At 36.1% G+C, this 24,837-nt stretch overlaps 1 protein-coding gene across 7 annotated transcripts in view; it reads right to left on the reverse strand.

The window, feature by feature from the left end:
• The window catches only part of PCLO (piccolo presynaptic cytomatrix protein), a 419,978-nt gene that overhangs the window by 85,367 nt on the left and 309,774 nt on the right, over positions 1 to 24,837 (reverse strand). For 6 of the 7 annotated variants that reach the window (XM_045494642.1, XM_045494638.1, XM_045494641.1 and 3 more), the window contains exons 11-14: positions 10,212 to 10,320; positions 9,597 to 9,664; positions 8,607 to 8,821; positions 3,252 to 3,302 (exon numbers count right to left, since the gene is read on the reverse strand). In XM_045494642.1, the coding sequence (XP_045350598.1) occupies positions 3,252 to 3,302; positions 8,607 to 8,821; positions 9,597 to 9,664; positions 10,212 to 10,320 (443 nt within the window). Of the gene's footprint in view, positions 1 to 3,251; positions 3,303 to 8,606; positions 8,822 to 9,593; positions 9,665 to 10,211; positions 10,321 to 24,837 lie in introns of those variants that run through there. The other variant, XR_006716260.1, reaches the window with a different exon arrangement.

The following is a 24,837-nucleotide window of genomic DNA, read 5'->3' on the forward strand; positions in this document are numbered from 1 at the left end:
TTCACCAAATGCTTAGCAGTAGGTGGAATTGTTATTTAAAGATAGAGCTGTTAGTCTGAAATGTAAGAATATTTAAGAATGTGTAGATTTTATCTCTTCCTGTATTACCCTATATAACCTATAGCTTTTCTTTTTCTGTGCCTGCTTTTCTAATAGGGTCAGAGATTAAGATAAGAAAATCTTGTTCTTTAATTTTTAAAGCTGCACAGGAAAGAAAAGGGGCTGCTTCCTAGATTAGTGAATGGCTGTTACACAACTGTCAGTGAATAGGAAAAGATGAACAATTCAAGTAAATATTTGAGAAGCCCACATAATCCAAAATCGTGGAATTAACTAATTTTTCTCCTTCAAAATGTAAAGATTTTTATGGCATCATTTTGAATAAGCCTCAATTTTGCTTGATGCTGTTTTGGTTTATCAAATAATAGAAAGAAAGGGCTCTGCATTTCAGAAGAAAAAGATCCATAAATAAAGATACTAACCGAATTTTTAATAATCACATGAAACAAGTATGCTAGGCTTAATGTTGAAAATGGGGTAATTTAGACAAGTCAAACTCTATTTAAAATTTGGTAATCAAAATAATTCCTAACTGTAGCATAATTTTGGTCCAGTTGTATTTTGTGGCAGAAAAAGAATCTGCAATTGCTTCTCTCAACACAGCAAAAACTTAGACTTTGAGCATCCTGAAAGCAATGTGACATAAAAGAAAGTGCCATGAAGGAAGGGGAAAAAATGGAAAGTTCAGAACTTCAGAAACTGTGGACTCTAATGGAGTACTGAAATATAGAATTATTCGGCAGTTAATTTCACGGAGACTTAAAACAGCTTCCAAACTTTAAGAAGGCATTCTCCCCCATTTACTCTTTTCTTCGCCAGCCTTAAAGTTCACTTTTATCTGATGAGGCACCAAAACCACTTCTTATTGAAATGAAAACCTACAGGCTACCCTAAAAAGGTGCTTTTCAAAATTTATGCTGCAGCGCCTTAGAAAAATCTTAGGGCTGCTCAGATGTTGCTTCTGAGACAGACTGAGATGTCCCAGGAACCCTCCACCAGAGCCACTCCAATGCTGGTAGACTTGGGTGTCTATGTAAAGTTCCATCTGCAAAAAGGTTTTGCTACAAGAAAATAAATAAATAAAACGGAAATCACGGTCACGAGAAAATATTGAAAAAGAAACGAAAAGAGCCTGCGAGTTAAGAAGGAATATTATTAAGGGGCGCCTGGGTGGCGCAGTCAGTTAAGCGTCCGACTTCAGCTCAGGTCACGATCTCGCGGTCCGTGTGTTCGAGCCCCGCGTCAGGCTCTGGGCTGATGGCTCAGAGCCTGGAGCCTGTTTCCGATTCTGTGTCTCCTTCTCTCTCTGCCCCTCCCCCCTTCATGCTCTGTCTCTCTCTGTCTCAAAAATAAATAAACGTTAAAAATAAAGAAAGAAAGAAAAAAAGAAAGAAAGAAAGAAAGAAAGAAAGAAAGAAAGAAAGAAAGAAAGAAGGAATATTATTAAATTTCCACTAGAGAATTAAGGACTGCTCAAGAGAAAGGAAAATAAAAGAAGAACAGACAATAACAAGCCATAAAAGAAACACAGCAAATGCTGGTCCATGGGCAAGAGAGGAAAGAAAAAAAAAAAAGGTAAGAGAGAACAAGCTATGAATCAGAAACTCAGAAAATCTAGCATTTTCTCTGCTGCTTGTGAAATAAGGAAAGATCAGGTTGGGCTTTCTGAAAAAAAGAAACAGTTGGGGTGCCTGGGTGGTTCAGTTGGTAAGCGTCCGACTTCAGTTCAGGTCATGTTCTTGGGGTTCGTGGGCTCGAGCCCCGCGTCGGGCTCTGTGCTGACAGCTCAGAGCCTGGATCCTGCTTCATATTCTGTGTCTCCCTCTCTCTCTACTCCTCCCCTACTCACACTCTGTCTCTCTCTCAAAAATAAATAAACATTAAAAAAAAAAAAGAAAAAGAAAAGAGGAAATAGCGAGACTGCAAGATGTGCAGCACAGAGGTGACCAGGCCCGTGCTGCTGGGTCTTGCCCAGCAAGGTGCCTGCATTCTGCACCTCTTTCCATGCCATTCTCACCCTCCACTTTTGCTTTCATCAGTGGGAGCCTAGATGATCACTGCATTGATTTCTTTGTCTTTGTGTCCTCCCTTTGTAAGCTTTCCTTACACAGGCCATTGATGTATGAAATCTTACTATATATCCCTTTTAATTAGTCTCCCTTATCCAACATATTTACCGATCGCCCTACTGCAGTGGCTAACAAGAACCCCCAGCTTGTGTGCAAGGTTCTTTTTAATTTGGTTTCAACTTATCTGTACAGGAGCATTTCAATGCAGCAAAGCTGATGTCTGCCTTTTATTATTTCTGCCAGCAGAACCTTTCCTTGAAGCATTGCTTCTTCCAGGAACACACTCCCCCTTTCTCTGGGCTGATCCACAAATTAGTTCAAGTCTGTTGTCCTTTGTGAAGTCTTTCATGAAAATCTCCTCTAGAATATGTTGGAGACGCAGCTAAGACTTACTGGGCTCTTCCCCTTGTCTGAAACTTACTATCTTCAAATATTCTTATTTTACATTGTGTCACTTTTTTCTACGTGATTTTTCTTATCTATCCTGGATTACTTTTTGGTATTATTTAAAGTACATTTTTTAAAACATTTTTGACGATGACCCACTGTGAGAAATATGGGTTACGATACAATACACACACAGAAACACACACGTATAGAACTAAAAAAGATAGTGATTTACACTATTTTTCTTCTGTTTTCCTAGTCAAAATCCCCTACGTTGATTTTACAGATTACAAATTGGTTATGACCCCTGGCATGAAAAACACTACTGTAGGAAAATTGTTCAGCAATTATATAACAATTGTTGGTAGGAGGAAGAAAAGAGGATAGCATTGGACTCGTGAAACTCTTAAAGAGGAATCTTCACATTTCCAGAACAATCTGTCCTGTTTGAAACACATTCAACAAGTATAAACTGAGACATAAAACTTACTGATTCTGCTAAGGCATCCGGCAGATTTCAAATGATAGAATTCCATACATATAATTAGATTTTATAAACTGTATATTGTACTAAGATATTGTTCTATAATATTGTATTCTTCCTGTATGTGTTACATGCACATATAAAACAGGAAAAGTTCTAACAGTGTTTGCGATTTCAATAGACCAGTGAAGGGAGAAGAAACAGCCGAAGAAGATGGTATAATGATGATTTTTTTAAAAAAATTCTCCTACCTGAATTTCCCCTGTAATTGGATGAGAGACAACCTTGGCTGCATCAGTAGGCTGCAATAATAAGAACATATATTAATGGATAAACCCTTCATAAAATTTACCATTTCAACTTCCTTGTGAAATTAATTTCTATTTGGTCGGAGCACACTGTCTGGAAAATGTATTTCATCCATTTGGCGGCTTCAGATTATGGTATCTACTTACACGTCACAACGTGTGTTTGATTTTATAGATACATAAATCTAGTTTTCATTTTGTTCAGCCTGTTTTGAAGTTATAATTTTATACCTGTAGGGCTGTATTTCTAATTACTCAATGAAATGAATACTTTGGCTTAAAGCACTCGATTTAAGTATTTTACAGGTTTTAGCGATCTTTCGCGAAACGACAAAGACACTGTTTCTAGACCGTGACCGCCTAGGAGCACAGACGTCACAGAAGCCCGTTCTTGCTGGCCTTCGATGGGTGGTCAACCCCACTCTGCTCCCTTCTGGAGTGAAGCACCCAGGCGATCACTTCTTAATATTTCACATTCCTTAATTACAGTTCTACCCTATTCCAAGCAAGTTCTCACTTCCTTAAGAAGTTCCTTATGTCAGTAAAGCCTTGAAACAGTTAGGAATGTGATGTGATAAATTGGTTCAGAATGCTAACAAAAATGACTGATTGCTGACTTGTTATATTTCAATGCAGGATTTGTACAAAAGGAGAGATGATGTTCTGGACTCCAGGTCTATTCTGTCTACAACAGAATTTCAGGCAACATGGCATCAACACAGGGAGATACTTACTAAAACGGAGGCCAGCCTGCTACGCTCAAAGTAAAGCCCTGTCTGCCTACATGTACATAATATTGGCTTTGTTTTAATAATTAACCTGAAAAGGAAAGATCCATAATATTTAGGTGGATACGCTTGTTGTCACCTTTTCCTTTATATTTTTATCTTGGAAATGAGAGCAATCCAAAGAAGACAGCTATACTCCAGGTCTTGTGTTATGAAATAACTAAGGAATGAAAATGTAATCTTTGGTAAAATTACAGAGTTGAGGTTAAAGTTTCTAGGCCATGTATCCTTTATTTAGTTCAGCTCATTATTAAGAATGTCCATTCGTTAGGGGCGCCTGGGTGGCTAGGTCTATTAAGCATCTGAGTCTTGATTTCAGTTCAGGTCATGGTCTCAGAGTTCATGGGTTCGAGCCCTGCATCGGGCTCTGTGCTGATAGGGCAGAGTCTGCTTGGCATTCTCTGTCTTTCTCTCTCTCTGCCCCTCCTCCCACTCATTCTCGCTCTCTATTTCCCTCTCTCAAAAATAAAACATTAAAAAATGTCCATTCATTAATATTGAAACCATGTTCTGGCTGCAAAAGATAACCTACCAGTTAGTGACCAATTAATTATATTTACTTAACAATTATTTTACTGTTTAAAGAAAAGCAAACTGAATCTAGAAAAAGAAGGACAATAGAAGTTTCTAGAACTATTTCTATCTTGATTAAAGACAGGGGTTTTCCTAAGACCAGTTTCCTTTGCATTCCAATGAGGAAAACTGGAGAATAACTGACATAAAAAGTAAAAACACAAGCCAAAAAGCAAAACAAACAAACAAACAAAAAAACCCTCACAGAACACAAAGCTAAGTGATTACTGGTAACTTATTTTGATTTCTTTTTGACAGTTGTAGCTCATTTGGCAGGTAATCATGCAATATCACTAAATTCAGGGTTGAGTAGAAACTTATGGACCATTTTTAATTGTTCTGGGGTGTGGCAGTAAAATCAAAAGGGTGTGGAGGGATATTTTAAATTATGGAAGGAAAGAGATCAGTATCTGTTGGATACGGAGCAAACTACCAGCTCCAGGTAGTGACATTTCCAGATGAGAGCTAGCTACTTTCCTTTAAAGGATGCCATATCTTTCTGAGGCTGTTTTTAATGATTACAGTGATAAAAAAATGTTCTTCATGGAAATCAGTGATACAAGTGTGGAACAGGCAATCACTTTGGTAGTGTGCAGTCTGATTTCAAGGTTTGAATAGTTGTACAATGTCCATGAGCTGCACAATACCCTAACGATGTGTAATGAAACAAATGCATTATTTTTATTTCATTTTATATAAATTATTTTTTCCAATGGTTACTCAGATATTAGGACATAAATACGAATTAAGTATATAATAAATAAAACTGTTTTAGGTATATCTTTGGGCATAAGAGACCCGTGAAAAAAACTAGTGAGATGTTAAGGGCGCTCTGACCAGTAAGGTTTGGGAGATCAATGACCTATTTCATAAGAACCTTTAAAACTAATGAGTACTTTATTTTATTCATTTATTTTAATTTTTTTTTAATGTTTACTTATTTTTGAGACAGAGAGAGACAGAGCATGAACGGGGGAGGGGCAGAGAGAGAGGGAGACACAGAATCAGAAGCAGGTTCCAGGCTCTGAGCTGTCAGCACAGAGCCTGACATGGGCCTCAAACCCATCGTCCACGAGATCATGACCTGAGCTGAAGTCGGACGCTCAACCGACTGAGCCACCCAGATGCCCCAAAACTAAGGAGTACTTTAATTGAATCATTTATTTATAACATGACTTTCAAGAAAGCATTCAAACTTCAAAGATAAACTGAAGAAGGTTTGATTAAAATGTCAGACACAAAACAGCTTGAGGTGATAAAATAAAAATTTTGGAGATAAAAATTCATAGTGAAATAGCTTAAGCAAAATAACAATTTGATAAAGTCATATACATAGCTTATATAACAAACATATATTTAAATAATTTAGATGCATATTTTACCTACATTTACTCAGAAGAAACCATTTAGAGCATTATTACCAATTAATAATTACTTATGAATAATCATTTAGAATATTTACTAGACGGTGTTCTAAATATCTAAGTATATAATTATGCCAACTATATTTAAATATTTAGTCTTAATACATTTCTTTTTTTTTTATTTAAAAAAAAATTTTTTTTTCAACGTTTTTTTATTTATTTTTGGGACAGAGAGAGACAGAGCATGAACGGGGGAGGGTCAGAGAGAGAGGGAGACACAGAATCGGAAACAGGCTCCAGGCTCTGAGCCATCAGCCCAGAGCCTGACGCGGGGCTCGAACTCACGGACCACGAGATCGTGACCTGGCTGAAGTCGGACGCTTAACCGACTGTGCCACCCAGGCGCCCCAGTCTTAATACATTTCTTACACTAATATTTTATAATTTAATACCTAGTCTCATACCTAATGAAAACACAAAAAAGTTAAAACTATAATTCTGTAAATATTCTGAAGAATATATGACAAGTGCCAGTGATGATTTAATTCACAATATTTACTTATTTATTTTATTATTGTTCTGTGTAAGCCCCTCCACTATGTGCTTAAAAAGCATAAAAAAAAAAAAAAAAGAAATGGTTTTTGGTTCTTAAGGAACTTGCAGCCTAATTGGGAGGATAAAATAAGAAAGCTAGTAGCTACAATCAACATATAAAATGCATACATAAAGATATATACATAAAGTATGGGGCACTTCGGAGGGAGGAGAAAAAGAAGAATTGGTATCTTCTGATTTAAGGCAGGATTGGAATATGGATAGATTTCATGGATGAAGGCTTCCTGTTGCTCTTATTTCATTGGACACTGAGGAGCTATCCAAAAAAAATGTCTGTGGAAAGTAGGAATGAGCTGGCAACTCTAATATACAGAGTATTTATTAGCAAGGCAATTGTAAAGACTGAACGTTATGCTTACTGTGATAATCTCCCAAGGAAAAGCCCTTTTAGACTGAGTAGGATAGGGTCCTAGGCACAGGTGAGGCTGTCAAGATTCTAGGTAGCAGGGATACATTTTAAACAGGTTAGTGACCCAATCAGGTCACTGTGCCACAGATCAGCTGGAGGGCAGTTTGAGAATGAAGAGAGAACGGTGAGTGGAGTTGCAAGTAATGAGTGCAATAATGTTGGAAAACGAAATAATGCTTTGCTAAAGAAAACTGGTGGGTTCAGAGAAGGCAGAAACTTACTAGAGACTTAATAGAAAATCAGAATTCTGAGGATTAAGATTCAGTGACTAATCAGACATTGTGAATGAAGAGAAAAGAAGAGAAAATGATGGTCTCAAATTTTTACTTAATTTCCTGGGAGGATGGTGATGTCAAGTGCTGAAACAAAAAATTAGGATGCGAAACTTGTAGAACTATAATGTCCTTGGTGTGGAAACTTTGCAAGCTGACTTTCTCATTTCTTGTGTCCTACCTGGAGATACTGAGATAGGAATGAGAAATATCGGTCGGTAACTCAGAAGACAGGGAGCCTCCATGAGGTAATTCTTGAAAACTAACACATAACTGTATGTGATAAATTATAATTGTGTTAAAATTTGTATTGAAATTGAATCTAACCATTCTTGAAATTGTTCTTTGTGAAGCCTTGCTATATTTATTTTGGGACACACCGTCCTGTGATGCAATGATTAAGATCATCCTACCTTTGTTGTTTCTTTCTGAATAAAAGGGATTTGGGGGGACATCTGCTGTGTTTTTATACCTGGTGAAACAAACTTTGTCTTCTGAAGTCCAGTCAGTTTACCCAAGCATAGCCTGTCCCTCCCAGGCATCTTACCAAGTAAAGAGAAATCTTCATCTATGTTTAAATAAAAGAAAACTTTGCCAAACATATTTTTAACCATAATAAGAATTTCTTCATTATGAATGAAATCTGTGAGGGAAAAGTTACAAACTGTCTACATTTTCATCCGCTTTTATAAGGTTCAAAACATTAATTCTATGGGTTTTTTTTAATTCACTAGTATCTTGGAAATTATAAGGCTAGAAACATTTATTACAAATGAAGACTTGCAAAAAGGGAAAATTTATTAGTATGGAAATAGGGATACAATTCAAAATGGCAACTCTATATTACTGGTTTTCTTTATTTCTTATTGTCCTAAATTCTCTTTATCTCTGTTTCCTTTTTACCTTTTATTTAGATTATCAAACCCAATCTAATGTGTAACTTATTTCCAAAAAGATGCAAAGCTAATGTTTCATACACAAAGAGGCTCAAATTGATGCAACCACTATACAGAAAAAGAACCAGGAAATAGGGAGCATTAGACACACTTTTCAAGTTCCTCATAATAATAACTGCTAAAATATTTTAAGAAATATAAAAACACATCATCTTCATGAACATTTTGCTTGGTCATATATTCAGAAATGGCAATTTTTTGTGCCAAGAGATCATTAGGAAATGAAAAATCACAAGAAAACAATATCGTCTTTCCTTTGTCCTCGTCTGAGTAAGGAGCTAGAAAATAAGTAACTTAGAGGTCATACTGAACAATTCTCACCTTGCTGCTGCCGTGTTTCTTTTTGCTCACTGAGGGTGACCCCGGTTGCCCAGGGCTGGGGACGGAACTGGATCCTGCTGATGTTGGACCTGAATGAACGTGAGATCCTTTCTCAACAACGGACGACAGAACCAGTGGTGACTGCTGTAATGAGACCTTCTGGAGCTCTGCTGCCAACTGCTTAGGATCAACCCCTGGGGATTTTGCTTTCTCCACTACAACAAAAAGAAATGGCTATGTATTTCTCAGGTTCATAGGTACTTAACACCATGGAACTTACTTGGGTTCTAGATGACAAGGTAACGTACATTCACAGATGTATGAAAATTTCTACAAGCCACGGTCTGTTCTTTAGTGCAGTAACCCAGACTCTTAGAATGCTAGCTGCAGCATAGAAAATTTTCAATAAATATTTGTTAAACGAAGAAACAAGTGATAATGCTACAATTAATGAAACAAGTGTTCATGTTACAGCTGATCAACATTTATAAGACTATAGTTGTTTGCTAATAGAGTTAAATCTATTTCATCACGTACTTATGAAATTAAATGTTGATTTTTTTTATTCACTATTAACAGCAATCAAAAGGTTCAAAAATAAGTGCCCCATAGTCCTAGGCTAAAAGAATCGAGTATTGTCTAAAAATAATCTAAAACTGCAAATAAATGGCTCCATGGATTCCTTTGAAGGGATGCATTTATTTTTAAAGAATTAAAAATGTGAACTCACATAGCCAGAATTCTGTATGAATTTCTTTAATGGGTCTCATACACAAATATGTGTTTCCCTAGAAGGCTAAAAACATAGCTGCAATGCTTTGGTTTTGTTTACAATTACATAAACAAACATTGATTAGTCTAGAAGTACATTTTTGCCTACGCAGTATCTATGCTCACATCCTCATCTACAGCTACACCTGCCTCTACAACGATGTTTCCATTTACATCCACGCCTTTACCCACAGTTGAAAGCAGATTACTTTCACCTACCAGCTTTCGGTGGCTCATGAAGCTCCAGGTGCTGGGGATTTTCAGAGTCTGATAGCATATTGAGGTCCCTAAAAATTAAAACAAAGAAATTGAGAAAGAAGTTGAGGAAACCTGAGACAAAAGTCCCTCTTTTCCAACTACCCTGAGTTTTTTTTTTTTTCAATAGGTAAATGAGAAGTGGTTAATGATATAAAGCAATTTCCAAGCATGCTCACCCTTCTAACCAAATATATACTTGCAATGCTGTTAAAAGTCAGCTGATAAAAATGATTATTTAAGGTGAAATCTTTATGGATTAAACATAAGCTCATTTTGAAATACTATACACACACAGGAAACCTAAATGGGTTTAGGCTTTCATTTAAATGAAGCATGTTTCAATAAAAGCATGAAAGGGGACAGCTACTGACAATATCAGAAACAAAATCAGCTGAATTCTTACTATGCTTTAGATTTTTATTCTGAACACAAGAAATCTATAGAAACTTGTATTCACTTTATGTTCTAATTACTGAAAATCTTGCTGACTGGCAAAGGTTCCACCTTAACAATTTTAAATTAAAAGCGCCATGAATAGCCAAAAAAATGGAAACAAAAAGATGGGGAAAAACTCACAGTCTTACACATATTTCTGCTTCCCCACTTTGCTGACCAATGATACTCTGAACTTCTTCATATGTTTTAGAAGTTAAAGGAATTCCATTCCATTCCAACACTTGCATCCCTAAAAAGACAAATTCAAGTATTAAAAAAAAAAAAAATGTGTCGTATTTCTAGTCTGGGTCCACAGGGCAGAGAAGACACACAGGGCTCTGCATTTAAAAACCAACTCAGCACACCATTTCAGAGACCATCAGTTCAAAGTTCTTTGAACAGTAATACCACAACCGCATGTAGTTTGATTTCATCATTTACCCGAACACATTAGACCTGTGTAACATAACATGCAAAATGTTGCGTCTGAAATCTATCAAACATTACCAAACACATGCATTATGTTCACACTGCTTTCAGAAAGAAAACATCATTGAATATATATTGCTCAGGCCAATCTTGTGTAGGAAAAAAAAAATCATAAGCAGCAATATAATTTCTCCATGGGGAACAAGTATCTAGAAGAGTATAAACTTCCATATTCCATCATGGAATGGGTGGGAGAGGGGAAAAAAAGTGATTAGTAGTTCGTTTTGAGGCTCTCCTTGAGAAATTTGTACTGCTTCAAGTTTGCTCAGATAATACAGATTTCCGCGGGGTATGTTTTTCTTTTTCTTCACTGCATGTAAGGTGTTCCTGAGTACAATCGGCAGGCATGTTACAGACAAGCCGGCTTCATGGGTGGGGGAGGGGGAGGGGGGAGGGGGGAGGAGGGGTGTGGCCTGTGTAGAAGCACAAGGCCCTGTGCTCAGAAGGGCCCACGCTTGATTTAATGCTTTGCTGTTGTCATTTCGAAACTCTTAATAACGTTTCAACAAAGAGCTCTATGTTTTCTTTTTGCACTGGATCACATCGATTATGTTGCTGGACTAATTACAGGGCATTTCATGTTTCCTATCTAGAAAGATAATTTTCGCTTAAAAAAAGTAGTAACATCATACTTCAACATTTTAAATTCCGAGTCTTTCATCTATTTTATATGAGCTGTCAAAATAATCTAGGGGGGCATATTTGGCAAGAATCACCTGGCTCTACTACGTAGCTATGGGAAATGGATATAAATTAGATGAGACTATCCAAAGTCATAGTGCCCCCAAATTTGTGAATGCTACAAGCTTTACCTAAGAAAATATCGTCTGCCCTAACTAGGCTTTATTTAAATAAACAGAAATACTTGTTGAATAATTAGGTTTTCAATGAGCTTCAGAGAGGTCTATGTGAAAGTCCCTACTGCTCACCAGTGCCTTCCGTGGAAAATTCCAAACAGAGCATAATTAAGTCTTCAAAAGTTTTAATGATTTTGATATACATTGGAAAGCATATTGCCAGTTGTAAACAAGTAAGGGAAATACTTTTACTACAGTGAAATGGCAAAATAAGTCCATAAAAACGTCCACAATAACACAACAAAAATGGCTTTTCTATAACTTACTCCAAAGAAGAATTTACCTTCAGACGGGCCTTAGGTTTTAATTCAATAATCCCAGGCTGTTGTACATATGAAATAAGAAAATTACATAAAAGACAATGATGATACCACTAAAGAAAAATTTAGCACAGCAAAAGGAAGAGCACACTGAAAAACCCACTCTTCTAAAAGTCACGATAAAGAGTATATTTATGTAGAGACCATCTTGAATTGAAACACATTATAGTGTTATAATTGCATTGTCACTTTTTGGCAAGAGAAGATTCTATGAAAAGAAGTAGCTGCATAATCTTCATGCCTCTTCTCTTGATTAATTTGCTCATTTTTCACCTCTCAAAACAAAGGGGCAAATTTACAAAGCATGATTATCCAATGAAATTTAAAATGCTTCTAGTATTAAAACAGGAAAGCTAGTTAGGGTCGTTAATACAACTGCTGAGAAAAATACACAGATAACTGGAAATCTGGCCTATAATATACACATGAGGTCATAAGCTACACGATCTGTTCTGTTCCCGTGGTATACCAGCTGAACTTCTTTTCTCTTCATTCAGTTTCATACCAGAGCTGGTGCAGGACTGCGTTTCAAAAGATTTTGCCAGCACTTTAAACTTTTTATTCTTGGTTCCAATGGTGAGCATCAGATGCTACAGGGAATGCCATCATTTAGTAATACCTTCCTTATCCATTGCCTCTTCAACTCTCTAAAATCCTACAAGAACCATACTAAAATAACCACGTGAATATAACCAATCACTCCTTATTAATTCATAACAAGGTTCTAATAGTTGTGAGAATTGAGTATGGTATGATTTCAAATACAATGTTCTGGAAAGTGTTAATTGAAGAATCCTACAAACTATTTTAAAATGCAGGTAAAAATTTGTTGAATATGACCAGGCTATATGGAGGTTCACTAAAGTAGTATTTTATCACTTAATTGACTTGAATGGAAGCATAGCCAATCTTTAAAAAAAAAATTACATTTTATTTATTTTTGATAGAGACAGCACAAGTGGGGGAGGGGCAGACACACACACACACACACACACACACACACACACACACACACACACAGAATCTGAAGCAGGCTCCAGGCTCTGAGCTGTCAGCACAGAGCCCGATGCAGGGCTCGAACTCACAAACCGCGAGATCATGACCTGAGCTGAAGTCGGACGCTCAGCCAACTGAGCCACCCAGGCGCTCCAAAGCATAGCCAATCTTAAGATAATTTTTATTGACTTTGTTTTAGAAATAATTCCTGGAAGACAGTGTACATATGAATGGTTATATCTATTATTTAGCATTATGAGCATTTATGTTTTCTTTATTTTAAATTATATCAACATGTATGTTAATGAACTGTTCAACTTTTAGACTGTCCAGGTGATGTTTCGATTATATCCCTAGAAAGTACCTATACTAATAACTCTTAACAGGAAAACTAAGATAATTTGAATTTTTATTAAATGTGCAACAGTTCATGACAGAATTTGCTGCTCAAAATCTTACACTGAACATGTTATTAAAAACAAAAAAAAAGACAATACATTTAAAAAAATTAAAAATTAAGGAAAATCAATCAACATAAAAGTTTCTCAACTATGTGTTTTTATAACTTCTGAGATTACCTAACTTTATATGCTCCTAAAACTATTATATACTATTCTTTGTAGTATAGGATTTCATGTATGTTATTTCTGTCCATATTTAATACTTAACATTACATCACAAACATCTTATGGATTAAATTTATTGAGTTAACAGTTGAAATCTCAGAGGTATATCCAAATGTGTATCACACAAAACCTGATGACTTTTTTTCCCCCACAACTATTTTTTTTAGCACTTAGCATGCAGCAGGCACTCCACAGTCACTTATGTGATGATTACCACCTTATAGCTAATATTTGATGTTGCCATAAAAATTCATAAAAATGATACTCTACTAGAAAGACAACAGAAATATCTTGGCAGTTAGTAAAATTAAGATAATTCACAGAGAAAGAATTTTATTTTATTTTTCAATATATGAAATTTATTGTCAAATTGGTTTCCATACAACACCCAGTGCTCATCCCAACAGGTGCCCTCCTCAATACCCATCACCCATCCTCCCCTCCCTCCCACCCCCCATCAACCCTCAGTTTGTTCTCAGTTTTTAAGAGTACAGAGAAAGAATTTTAAAAGTGTCATAAGTATATACAAAATAGACCCCAGACTCATCAGTGATTAGAAAGTACGAATTAAGGCAATGATGAGGTACTACTTAGCTCTCATCACATTGCAAAAAGTTTAAAATCCAGAAAATGCCATGTGTTGACCAAGATGTAGGATAGGGGACCCTGACTCCAAGGGAGATTATACTTGCTGGATGCTTGTTCAGCTTCACCCTCATTCTACATCAGATGAAAAGAAAACAACTGCGTGATTACAATGTACAAACATGTAATTATTTTAATGGGAATGGATAAGTGCATCCCTCTGGAGGGCAATGTGGCAGAACGTCATTAAATTATATGCATGTACACTCTGTGACCCAGAAATCTTCTTGTGTGTCTATTTGTAGGAGGGGGCAGTATCAGGAGAAATGGACAATGAGAGCACAGTAAATGCTCAAGATGGAAACCCTTGGCACAGGGTGCAGGAAAAAGGCCGTAACAGGCATTAACATCAAAAGGTGGATCCATCTTAAAGCCATTTGCCAAGTAAAAGCAAGTGAGAAACAGGATCTGGTCTATAGGGCAATGATGCTTTATTTACATTAAAATGACATTTGTACAATTAACATTGTATATTTTACAAAGATATCAGAAGTATCAGAAATTATAATAGTTGCTCGTGAACAGAAGAAGGGAATGGAAAAAGAAAATGAGATGAAAGAAAATGAATGAGTTAATAAACGAACAAACACAAAACCACACACACACTCATATACGGGACACTTACATGAACCAGTGAGGCTGGTGTGCTATGGAATGAGAATTAATACCACTGGGGTAACAGAACAGAACAAAATAAAACCAAAACCTAATTTAAAACTACATGTATATGATAAATTAATCAAAATTGATTGCTTTGTACATTTTCTCCACTGATATTATTAACCATGACTATAGATTAATTTCTTAAATCTGAACATTTGCTCTCAAAAATCCTTTATAAACTAGCAACAGCAGCAAAAACTCAGCTGAAATGTTTGTTAGCCCTGGCTTTCTAAATGGTAAACAAATCCTGCAAGTTGAGCTCCCGGGGTCCTATATATTGTCCACATCAGCTATACTAATTATTCATTCATCTTCAAGTTAGGCAGTATTAATACACAGAAACAGAGATACAGAGAAATAAATAGATAGATGTATTTTATTCTTTTATAAAGTTACTTTTTAAATATTTTACAACTTATCCACTTTATACATTAACATGAAGGGAAAGAAAGAAAAAAAAAGGTGGAAGAGAGGAAACTCAGGAAGGAAAAATAGAGTAGATGAAGGGTATCTTTGGTAAAGAGAAAAAAGGGAAAAAATAGTATTTGAATGGAGTTCTGCTTATTTACAGAACAAAGGACACTGTCTCCACTATGATAAGACATTAAAAACCCAGATGTATTTTCCTGTGAAAAGTCATCTACATGCATAAATCTTAAGGTTAAAAAGTATCTTCTTGAATAGCTAATCTCATAATAATGCTGCCATTTTTGTCACTGACAAAACTCTGGTAACACATAGTTTCATCATAACTTAAAAGAGAGCCTCAGTACATAAAATATATAAACATGGGGCTACTTTCATGGAAGCAATCTCTATCTGCCTGTTTTACCCCTCCTCAGTCTCCAGTCCCCATTCTAGAAGTATCCTTAGATGCTTGTAGGGACCTTGTTTCTCTGGTCTACCTGAATGAGTTGAGTTTAAAATGGCCTCGTGGCTTGAAGAAGGCTTTGGAACAATTTCCATTAACAAGGACATTGCTACATTAAAAGAAAGAGCTACATTTAAAAAAAACATGATCTGAATTTTATTTTATTGAGAATGTGGTCTGAGTTTCTAAAAAAGACTACAATAAAATTTTGCATTTTTAAAAAGTCATAATTTAATAATGCTTTCAAATACAACAAAGTGTGTGTGTTTGATACTTAGCATGAACAAAATAAAATCTTCCCATGTTTTAATATGTATTATTCTCAGAAACAATGTGTTTTGTAAACACATCAAAAATGTGTTTTGTAAACCAACATGTTGCTGGTAGTTGACCATTGATATCTTCTCTTCTCCATAATCAAATTTGGAAATCTCCAAACACAATAGGAAGGCTGTGACCTTCAGCAAACTGGTTAATTCGCCATATTGGCTTCCTTCAGGGAGATTATGTTGCTAGATCACTTTTAATTTACTCATACTCTATGAAGGGGAAAATACTTTGACTGTGGCACAATGAGAAACAAATGAACAACAACAACAAAACCCCTGCTTGTTTACGATTTATGAAAATGCAATTTTTGAGCTGGAGCTTTATATGAAGATTTTTCTTTTAAAGATTTTTTTCTGTCAGCGCAGAACCCCACTCTGGTGTTGGATCTCACGAACCATAAGATCATGACCTGAGCTGAAACCAAAAGTTGGACACTTAACTGACTGAGCTGCCCAGGCACCCCTGTATGTGGAGATTTTAACAAACATTTTGGATCCTGAAATTTCCACATTGTTTTTCATTATTTGTCCTTATTTACAACTTTTCCCTCTATATACGTTAAGACTTTAAAGCACAGCAATCATGTCATCTAATTTTTCTCTTCTGCATTCCCCACATTTCCTCTCACTGCCCATTGTGGTTGTTCTCAGTTTCTTTAAAAAAATTTTTTTTAACATGTATTTATTTTTTGAGAGACAGAGCATGAGCAGAGGAGGGGCAGAGAGAGAGAGGGAGTCACAGAATCCACAGCAGGCTCTAAGCTCTGAGCTGTCAGCACAGAGCCTGACGTGGGGCTCGAACTCATGAGCCGTGAGATCATGACCTGAGCTGAAGTTGAACGCTTAACTGACTGAGCCACCCAGGCACCCAGTTCTGTTTCTTTAGGCTGGTGTTGGCTCCCTAGGGCCCCCATGGCATTACCCTATCTAGTTTGTCTTCTCTGGGCATTTGCTACCTTTGGTTCTGGATTGGTTAACTCAGGGGTTGGAACATCCAATTTGTAGTCTGAACCTAATTTTTGGTTTAAACTTACATGCCAAACAAAGTACCTAGAGCTAACACCATTCAAACTCAAAGCTGTTTTCAATCTAAAATACCAAAAATTTAACTCTAATAAACTATACATTTTAAAAAATGTGATAGATCACAATTTCCTCTCTTCACAGTATAGAGATAATAGAATTAAACTCATTAGAATATTTAATGTAAATTTCATAAATACACATTCTTCCAAATTTTAGTAGTATTAAACATACATATATAGGAGGTTTGGGGTAACTTCTAGTATTTTGCTTTAAACTATTGTAGATTTTATATCGCGTTAACAACAAGCCCAACATAAATGAAGCAGATTGGGAAGCAAAAGGAGATGCTATGATAGTACTATTTATAGGAGTTTCTTGGCTCATGTTATATAGCTTAGCTATATTTTTCAATAGCTCATAATTAAAGAAGTTGAATTATCTTATTTAAAACTGTCATTAATTTGGAGTATGGTCAAGCAATTCGTTTTCCATGTTTCTTCTGGCACTCACATTTTTTATGAATAACAAGCAATTAAAATAAGCAAAATATGGCTTGAATATATAAGTTCTTGAATGAAATTAATTTACAAAATAAAAAATCCTCATAACAGTGTAAACTGAAGAAAACATCTAAGAAACATCAAAGACTACAGTTAAACTGTCTGGGCTTACCCACTCTCGTTTTCTAGGCTGAGTACCTCGAGTTATTTAAAATCCATGGCTTCTACAATCACAGATCTAAAACAGATTTAGTGTCAATCATAAAAAAAAATAATAATTACGAAGTAAGTAGATTATCACATAATTTGCCATATTAATGGTCAACAATAAAAAGGTCACTGGAAAAGAATCACACAGATAAACAGTGTTGTAAGCAGGTCACAACTATTTTATTGACTCAACGTTATAAAGCAAGCAATATCCTTGTGGATGCGCTAGTTTTCGTCTCTTACAGAATACTTTAGAACTCGGTGAAACATGAGGTGACGTGGCTTTTCTAATATTACAGTTAGTTGACGGTAGTGCAGAAGTATGACTTCCGTGTATCTCTTAGGTGAATGCTAGTATCAGCAATTAGAAGATCTCATTAGGTTTATGCCAACTAAACCTATCTCATAGCCCACCTAAATATAAATGGTGTTCAAATATGTAAAACCTAGCACAAAGAACACATATTATTTATAATGCCATTTTCATTATAATAAAAAGATAATTTAAACATTGTTTTAATTATGTATATGACAATGTTATTTGAAGAGTTGGATGTGCAGAAAATGAAGACATTGTTGAACAAAGTTTTTGTAGAATATACCATTTATGGTGGATAAACAATGTCAACTTGGAACGAACAAAAGGCTGACTGACTCATCTCTTTTCTCCACTCCACTCCCAGAAAATAAGCCAATATCACACTTAAAGGAGCACACTGATGAGAAATTATTCTGAACACTACCAGAAGGGAAAAGAATGTGGGAAGGTTTACCCAAAGTCACCAATTATCAGGGAAATTCAAATCAAAACCACAATGTGGTATCATCTCACACCTGTTAGAATGGCCATCATTAAAGAAAGAAAATGAAGAAAGGAAGAAAGAAAGAAGGAGAGAAAGAAAGAAAAGAAGGAAGAAAGAAAAAAAAGTAAGTGTTGGTAAAGGGATGGAGAAATTAGAATCCTTGTACTCTGTTGGCTGGAAAACAAAATGGTGCAGGCATTATGAAAAACAGTATGATGTTTTCTAAAAATTAAAAATAGAATACTGCATGATTTAGCCATTCCCATTTCTTGGTATTTATTCAAAATAATTAATAACAGGATCTCAAAGAGATAATAGCACTCCCACACTCATTATAGTTGCATACACAACAGTCAAAATGTAGAAATAACCTAAATATCCATTGACATAAACGGCTAAAGAAAATAAGGTTTATACATAGAGTAGAATACTATTCAGCCTTTAAAAAGGAAGAAATCCTATAGTATGACACACCATGGATGAACCATGATGACATTATGCTAAGAGAAATAAATAATCCAGTCACAGAAGGACAAATACTGCAGGCTTCCATTTACATGAGAAATCTAAAACAGTCAAACTCATAAAAGCGAAGAGTAGAACGGCGGTTGCCAGGGTTTAGGGGAGGGAGAAATGGGGTGTTTCTTGTATAAAATTTCAGTTATTCAAGACAAGTTTTAGATAGCTGATAAGCGACACTGTGCCTGTAGATAAAAATACCACAGTGTACAAGTGAAAATCTGTGAAGAGGGTAGATCTCATGTTAAGATTAATAATCACATTTTTTTTTAAATTTTTTTTTCAACGTTTATTTATTTTTGGGACAGAGAGAGACAGAGCATGAACGGGGGAGGGGCAGAGAGAGAGGGAGACACAGAATCGGAAACAGGCTCCAGGCTCTGAGCCATCAGCCCAGAGCCCGACGCGGGGCTCCAACTCACGGACTGAGAGATCGTGACCTGGCTGAAGTCGGACGCTCAACCGACTGCGCCACCCAGGCGCCCCAATCACATTTTTTTTAAAAATGGTAAAAAAAAAAAAAAAAAAAAAAAGAATGTTGGATGGGTAAAAGAAATGGGGATAGAAAGCCAGTTCTAAACAGGAGATGCCCCCAACAATTGTGGTTGGAGTTTGTAAAGGTACTAAGCTTGCTCAAATTGTTCAGGGAAGATGGCATTACCTCAAAGAAAAAATTTTGTGTAGTACCCTTACCAAAGTCGACCTTGAATTCAGTGGCTCAACCTAGGAGAACTACTCTCAGGAAGACTTCGTAACAGTTAAAGGAGCCACTCACTGTCAACAAAGTGTGCTGGGTCAGATAACTGCTCTCTCCGTGATGCGGATCAATGTACAGGGGACCAATCCCCCAGTGTTCTGAATATATAACATCCTCATCGGGATTTCTCCAGGGCTTGTGAGGCAGGAAATATCAAATAATGATAATAATAAGGGAAGACTGGAACTGATCACATTTGATTTACAGGAAAAAGTAATGTGCTTCTCGCACTCCAGTATGGCTTTGCAAATTCATGCCTTTTAAATAGAGTTAAGGTAAAGAGGAATATAATTAACCATGATTTGTGGTCTAATGTGAAGAAGGTTATCATCACAGAATTCTGTTTCAAATCACTCTAACCATCATTAAAATAATCCAGTATTGCAGTCCAAAATGTATTGGAAGGATTGGTACAGATGCCAAAGTTACTCCATGGCTACAATTTATGGTGTTTAGAAGTAGATGTATAATTTGAAACTGACTAAAACAGAATGTGGCTGAACAAGGTAGGAAAAGGGGATGGGTAGATTAGTAAATTTGAATGATCCCAAGAAAATCATGTAACATGTGGAGCTATCCGATGAAAGAAAGGTATGTGATGTCATCATTTCATTTAAAGTAGATTGCAATTCATAATATTATAAACTTTTCTCAATTTCCCAATTCATTCTGTTAAAACACTCAGAGTGGATGTTTTCTAGTGACTTTCTAATTCAGTGGTATTACAGATTAATACCATCAAACCTGAAAAATACCATGACCACTTAACAGTAACAGACTAATCCAAAATGCACTCATGATTATATAGATACACAGTTAATTGAATGGACATAGGAAGTTAGGCTAAATGATGCAGTTGTGCATGAGAAATACTTGCCTTTTTAAAAAAAAATAACATTTATTTATTTTTGAGAGACAGCGAGAGACAGAGCACAAGTGCGGGAGGGGCAGAGAGAGGAGGAGACACAGAATCTGAAGCAGGCTCCAGGCTCTGAGCTCTCAGCACAGAGCCCGACTTGGGGCTCGGGCTCACAAACCATAAGATCATGACCTGAGCTGAAGTCAGACGCTTAACTGTCTGAGTCACCCATGAACCCCAGAGAAGTGCTTGCCTTAATTGTTACTTGAAGTGTCTCTAGTGAACTATTAAGGATATTAACTTTAATTATGTTCTTAACCTTTTTTAATATTCATATATTCTGTACTTTCTTTTTCTGAATGTTATTTAAAGGTATCCCACCGCTTATGCATTTTAATCTAAAATATCTTCACTTTATTCTTGTTAAGTGTTTCCTAATAAATACAGGAACTATCTGGACCAGTGACAATATCATCCTCCTCCTCATCATCTTCACTGAGAATACATATATAAGGACAAAATAAATTCCATTTCAAATTATTATTTGACAGAATGCACAGAACAGTGCAGTGATCACTGCAGTGATCAGTGAATTGCAACTTCAAATCAGATAAAAAAAATATCTCTGGAAAGGAAAATTCTAAAAAGAAATCTCTCAATCAAAATTTAAAAACAAAAGTAAATGCAAATATACTTATTCTATAGTATAAGAAAAAAGCATTTCTTTTGACAAAGAAGTAGGGAGTTTTTATCGTAACCTAATTACTCATTGCTTGAAATATTGCAACATGGTCAACTGCTGTGCACAAAAAAGTTAACTAAGTTTTTGTATTTTGCTTATTTTTGAGCCAAAGATACTATATCATTATTATGAATGGTATAATCAAAATTAAAATGGTATACTTTTAATGTACAAATTCTTTCATCATTTGAGAAGCCAAAGGATAGAAATAAAGAAGCCATTTCAAACAAAAAAGAATCAATAACCATCTTATCATCCATCCTGAGAGAATCTTAAAGAAATACAATGAATTAGGTGTTACTTCCTAAGAAGTGCCAATATCCTAATTTTTATGTCTCAAAGAAAAATTAGCAAATAATTTACATTGGCTTGATGGGTGTTCGATAAATAACAGATGTCATTGGATGATATAATTTCATTCCAAAAGTTCTCAATTACTTTTAATATGTAAAATGAAATCTCAATAGATATATAATTTTATATAACATATTACAATAATTGATTTTTCCACTGAAAAATGAGAATTGCCTAAGAAGACAACAGTTTAACAGCAGTATTTGCCAAATGATGTAAAACAAAACTCAACTATTTTCTCTCCAGCTAACATTCATGTAGAGAAATTATTTCCCCTATTTCATAAGCAAACATGATTACAACCATAAAAAACTAATGGCAATCTATCCTATATGAATTACAAAGGACATTCATACATACACCAGCTAATTATAAGAAGTCATTTTTTTAAAAAAAGTTTACTTATTTTGAGAGAGAGAGAGCACAAGCAGGGGAGGGGCAGGGAGAGAGGGGGAGAGAGAGAACCCCAAGCAGGCTCCACAGTGTCTACACAGAGCAGACACGGGGCTTGATCTCATGAACCATGAGATCATGACCTGAGCTGAAATCAAGAGTCGGACACTTAACCAGCTAAGCCACCCAGGTGCCCCTAAGAAGTCCTTTTGCTTAAAAGAAATAAAATTAGATCCGTTTCACTTGTGTTAATAGCATCAATATGAGACTTTTTTTTTTTTTAACAGTTATTTTGCCCACCTCTTCTCATTTTATCTTCACAGCATTCCAGTAAAACAGGTAGGGTAAATGTAACTATCCTTACTTTTACAAATGTGAAACCTCAGCTTTAGAAATCATATTTAGTGACAGTTTCAAAAGCCAGGTCTCCTGATTCGTCTTCTAAGTTCAGGAATACCTGCCTCCCACATGATTCTTTGCTATTTAAGATACATAGAACCTAATAATGAAACCCTAAAAGTGTAAAATCAATATAAGTAAATGTATTTAATTATGATAAAACTAATCACATCAAGTTGACAGATATTTAGTGTGTGTCACAGAGGGGAGTAGATTCTGGGTCACCAATGTCAATCACTTACGATTTCTGACATGGTGTTTCCCAGGGAGGAGCAGGACCATCACGGAAAGTAGACAAAACTCTGGCTCCAGGATTAGAGAACTCCAGTGGGGCTGGTGGGTGGGGAGCTGAGAGATGTGAGTTAAGGATGGACCAGCATGAGTTCCAATAGGTTGGGGTATGTTACCACAGGCCTGGTAGGTCACAGTGAACTTGGACTCAATGCGTTTGATAATGTAAGACATAAGAGGAAAGGCTTCAATAATAAAATTTGGAGAGGGTCTAAGCCTTCCTTCCCCTGTGGCCCTCCCACTTTGGCAGGCTAGAGTCAGTCTCTTTCATGTTTTACTCTGTAGGACTGTTATGTAGGGATTTACGTTTTAAAAATGGTGGAGTGACTTCTGGCTAACTAAATCTGAATACTATGTATACACATGAATGAACATATTGAGGTCATTTTCACTGAGCTGAAATTTAACACACATGTTGTATTGTGTGTGTGTGTATACAGATATATGCACAGTGTAATATAATAATTTATCATTATGTCCCCATTCCCACCTTGTTCTAACAGCCACGTCTCATACCTGGATTATTTCTTCAGTTTCCTAACTAAACTCCTTTTCTTTCCGACCTTCACCCCTTCAAATAATTCTAGTTATGGCACTCAGAGTGTTCCTATTTAAATGTCATTTAGGGTATTAAGGAGGGCACTTGGGTTGAGCACTGGGTGTTATATGTAAGTGATGAATCACTAAATTCTATTGCTGCAAACTGTATTACACTATATGTCAATTAACTAGAATTTAAATAAAAAATTGAGGAAAAAACAATAAATGATGTGAATAAAAATGTCATTCAGCTTGTGTGTCAGCCTAGTGGCTTCTCATCCCACACAAGGAGAAGCTGAAGTCCTAGGGGCACTTCGGTAGCTCAGTCAGTTAAGCATCTGACTCTTGGTTTCACCTCAGGTCATGATCTCATGGTTTGTGATATCCCTGTGTTGTGAGCCCCGTGTTGGTTTGTGAACCCCATGTTGGGCTCTGTGTTGACAGCATGGAGCCTGCTTGGGATTCTCTTTCTCTCTCTCTTCCCCTGCTTGCACGCTCTTGTACTCCCTTTCTCTCTCTCAAAATAAATAAATAAACATAAAAAAAAAGCTGAAGTCCTTACAGTGGCCCACAAGATTCTATCTCATTGACTACTTTGACCAAAACGTCCACAGTCCGCCCTCACATGCCCACTAGCTGCAGCTACACTGGCCTCCTTGCAATCTTACTGTTCCTGGCACACACCAGGTATGGTCTTGCTCTGGGCCTTTGCCCTTTTCATTTGTCTCCTGTAATGTCAGTAACTTCTGGCTCACTCTTTCCTCTCCTTGGGGACTTCACTCAGTTTCGGCCTGCTTGGTAAGGTCATTCGTGATCATCCCCTCTAAATTTGCAACCTGATTGTCTGACAAGCTGGATCTATGCTCCTTATTATATTTCTTTCCTTAGCACATATTACCATTCAATATAGAGTACTTAAAAAAAAACAAACAAACTTTGCTCTTTTCTGTCTCAGCTACTAAAATGTACAGTTCATGCTTTCCTCATTAATGTCCCCACAGGGTCATCAGAGATTGCTCTACGCAACATGTACTAAAAAAACAATTATAGAAATAATTGGATCAATCATTGATCTCAGCAGACTCAAGGGCCATAATGACAGTGAGTAGAATCCGGGAAAGAGTAGAAAGTAAAAGAAAACAAAAGTAGCCTAAGAGAAAATAAGATAAATCTTATTTTCTTCCAATGCTCAGTGGAACTTACTCTACATATGAAAAGGCTTTCATCTGAACTTGTGCTGACCCAAAAGCCTGCAATCCCACAGAAGGTTCTCTCTGCTTCGGCACTCATTACTTTACTGGGAACACAGTAGAATACCCTAACTATGTTGAACTATTTTAAAAATTAACAAATGGAATAAATGAACGACTGTAAAGATCTGTTTTAGTTCCTAAACAGTTCCTTGCCCTGGAGAGCTTATAATCTGCCTTTAGAAATTACTGCAAGGTTACCTGGGGTTCTTTGGGATGGGAAGAGCCATATCTGTAAGCTCCATTTAGTATTTTACTGGTTCTAATGATTGCAGAATCAACTACCGTATTCTGAATTTCTAGCTTTCTCTTATTAAAATGAAAATAA

Source organism: Leopardus geoffroyi, chromosome A2, assembly GCF_018350155.1.
Source record: "Leopardus geoffroyi isolate Oge1 chromosome A2, O.geoffroyi_Oge1_pat1.0, whole genome shotgun sequence".
NCBI classification, from domain to species: domain Eukaryota; kingdom Metazoa; phylum Chordata; class Mammalia; order Carnivora; family Felidae; genus Leopardus; species Leopardus geoffroyi.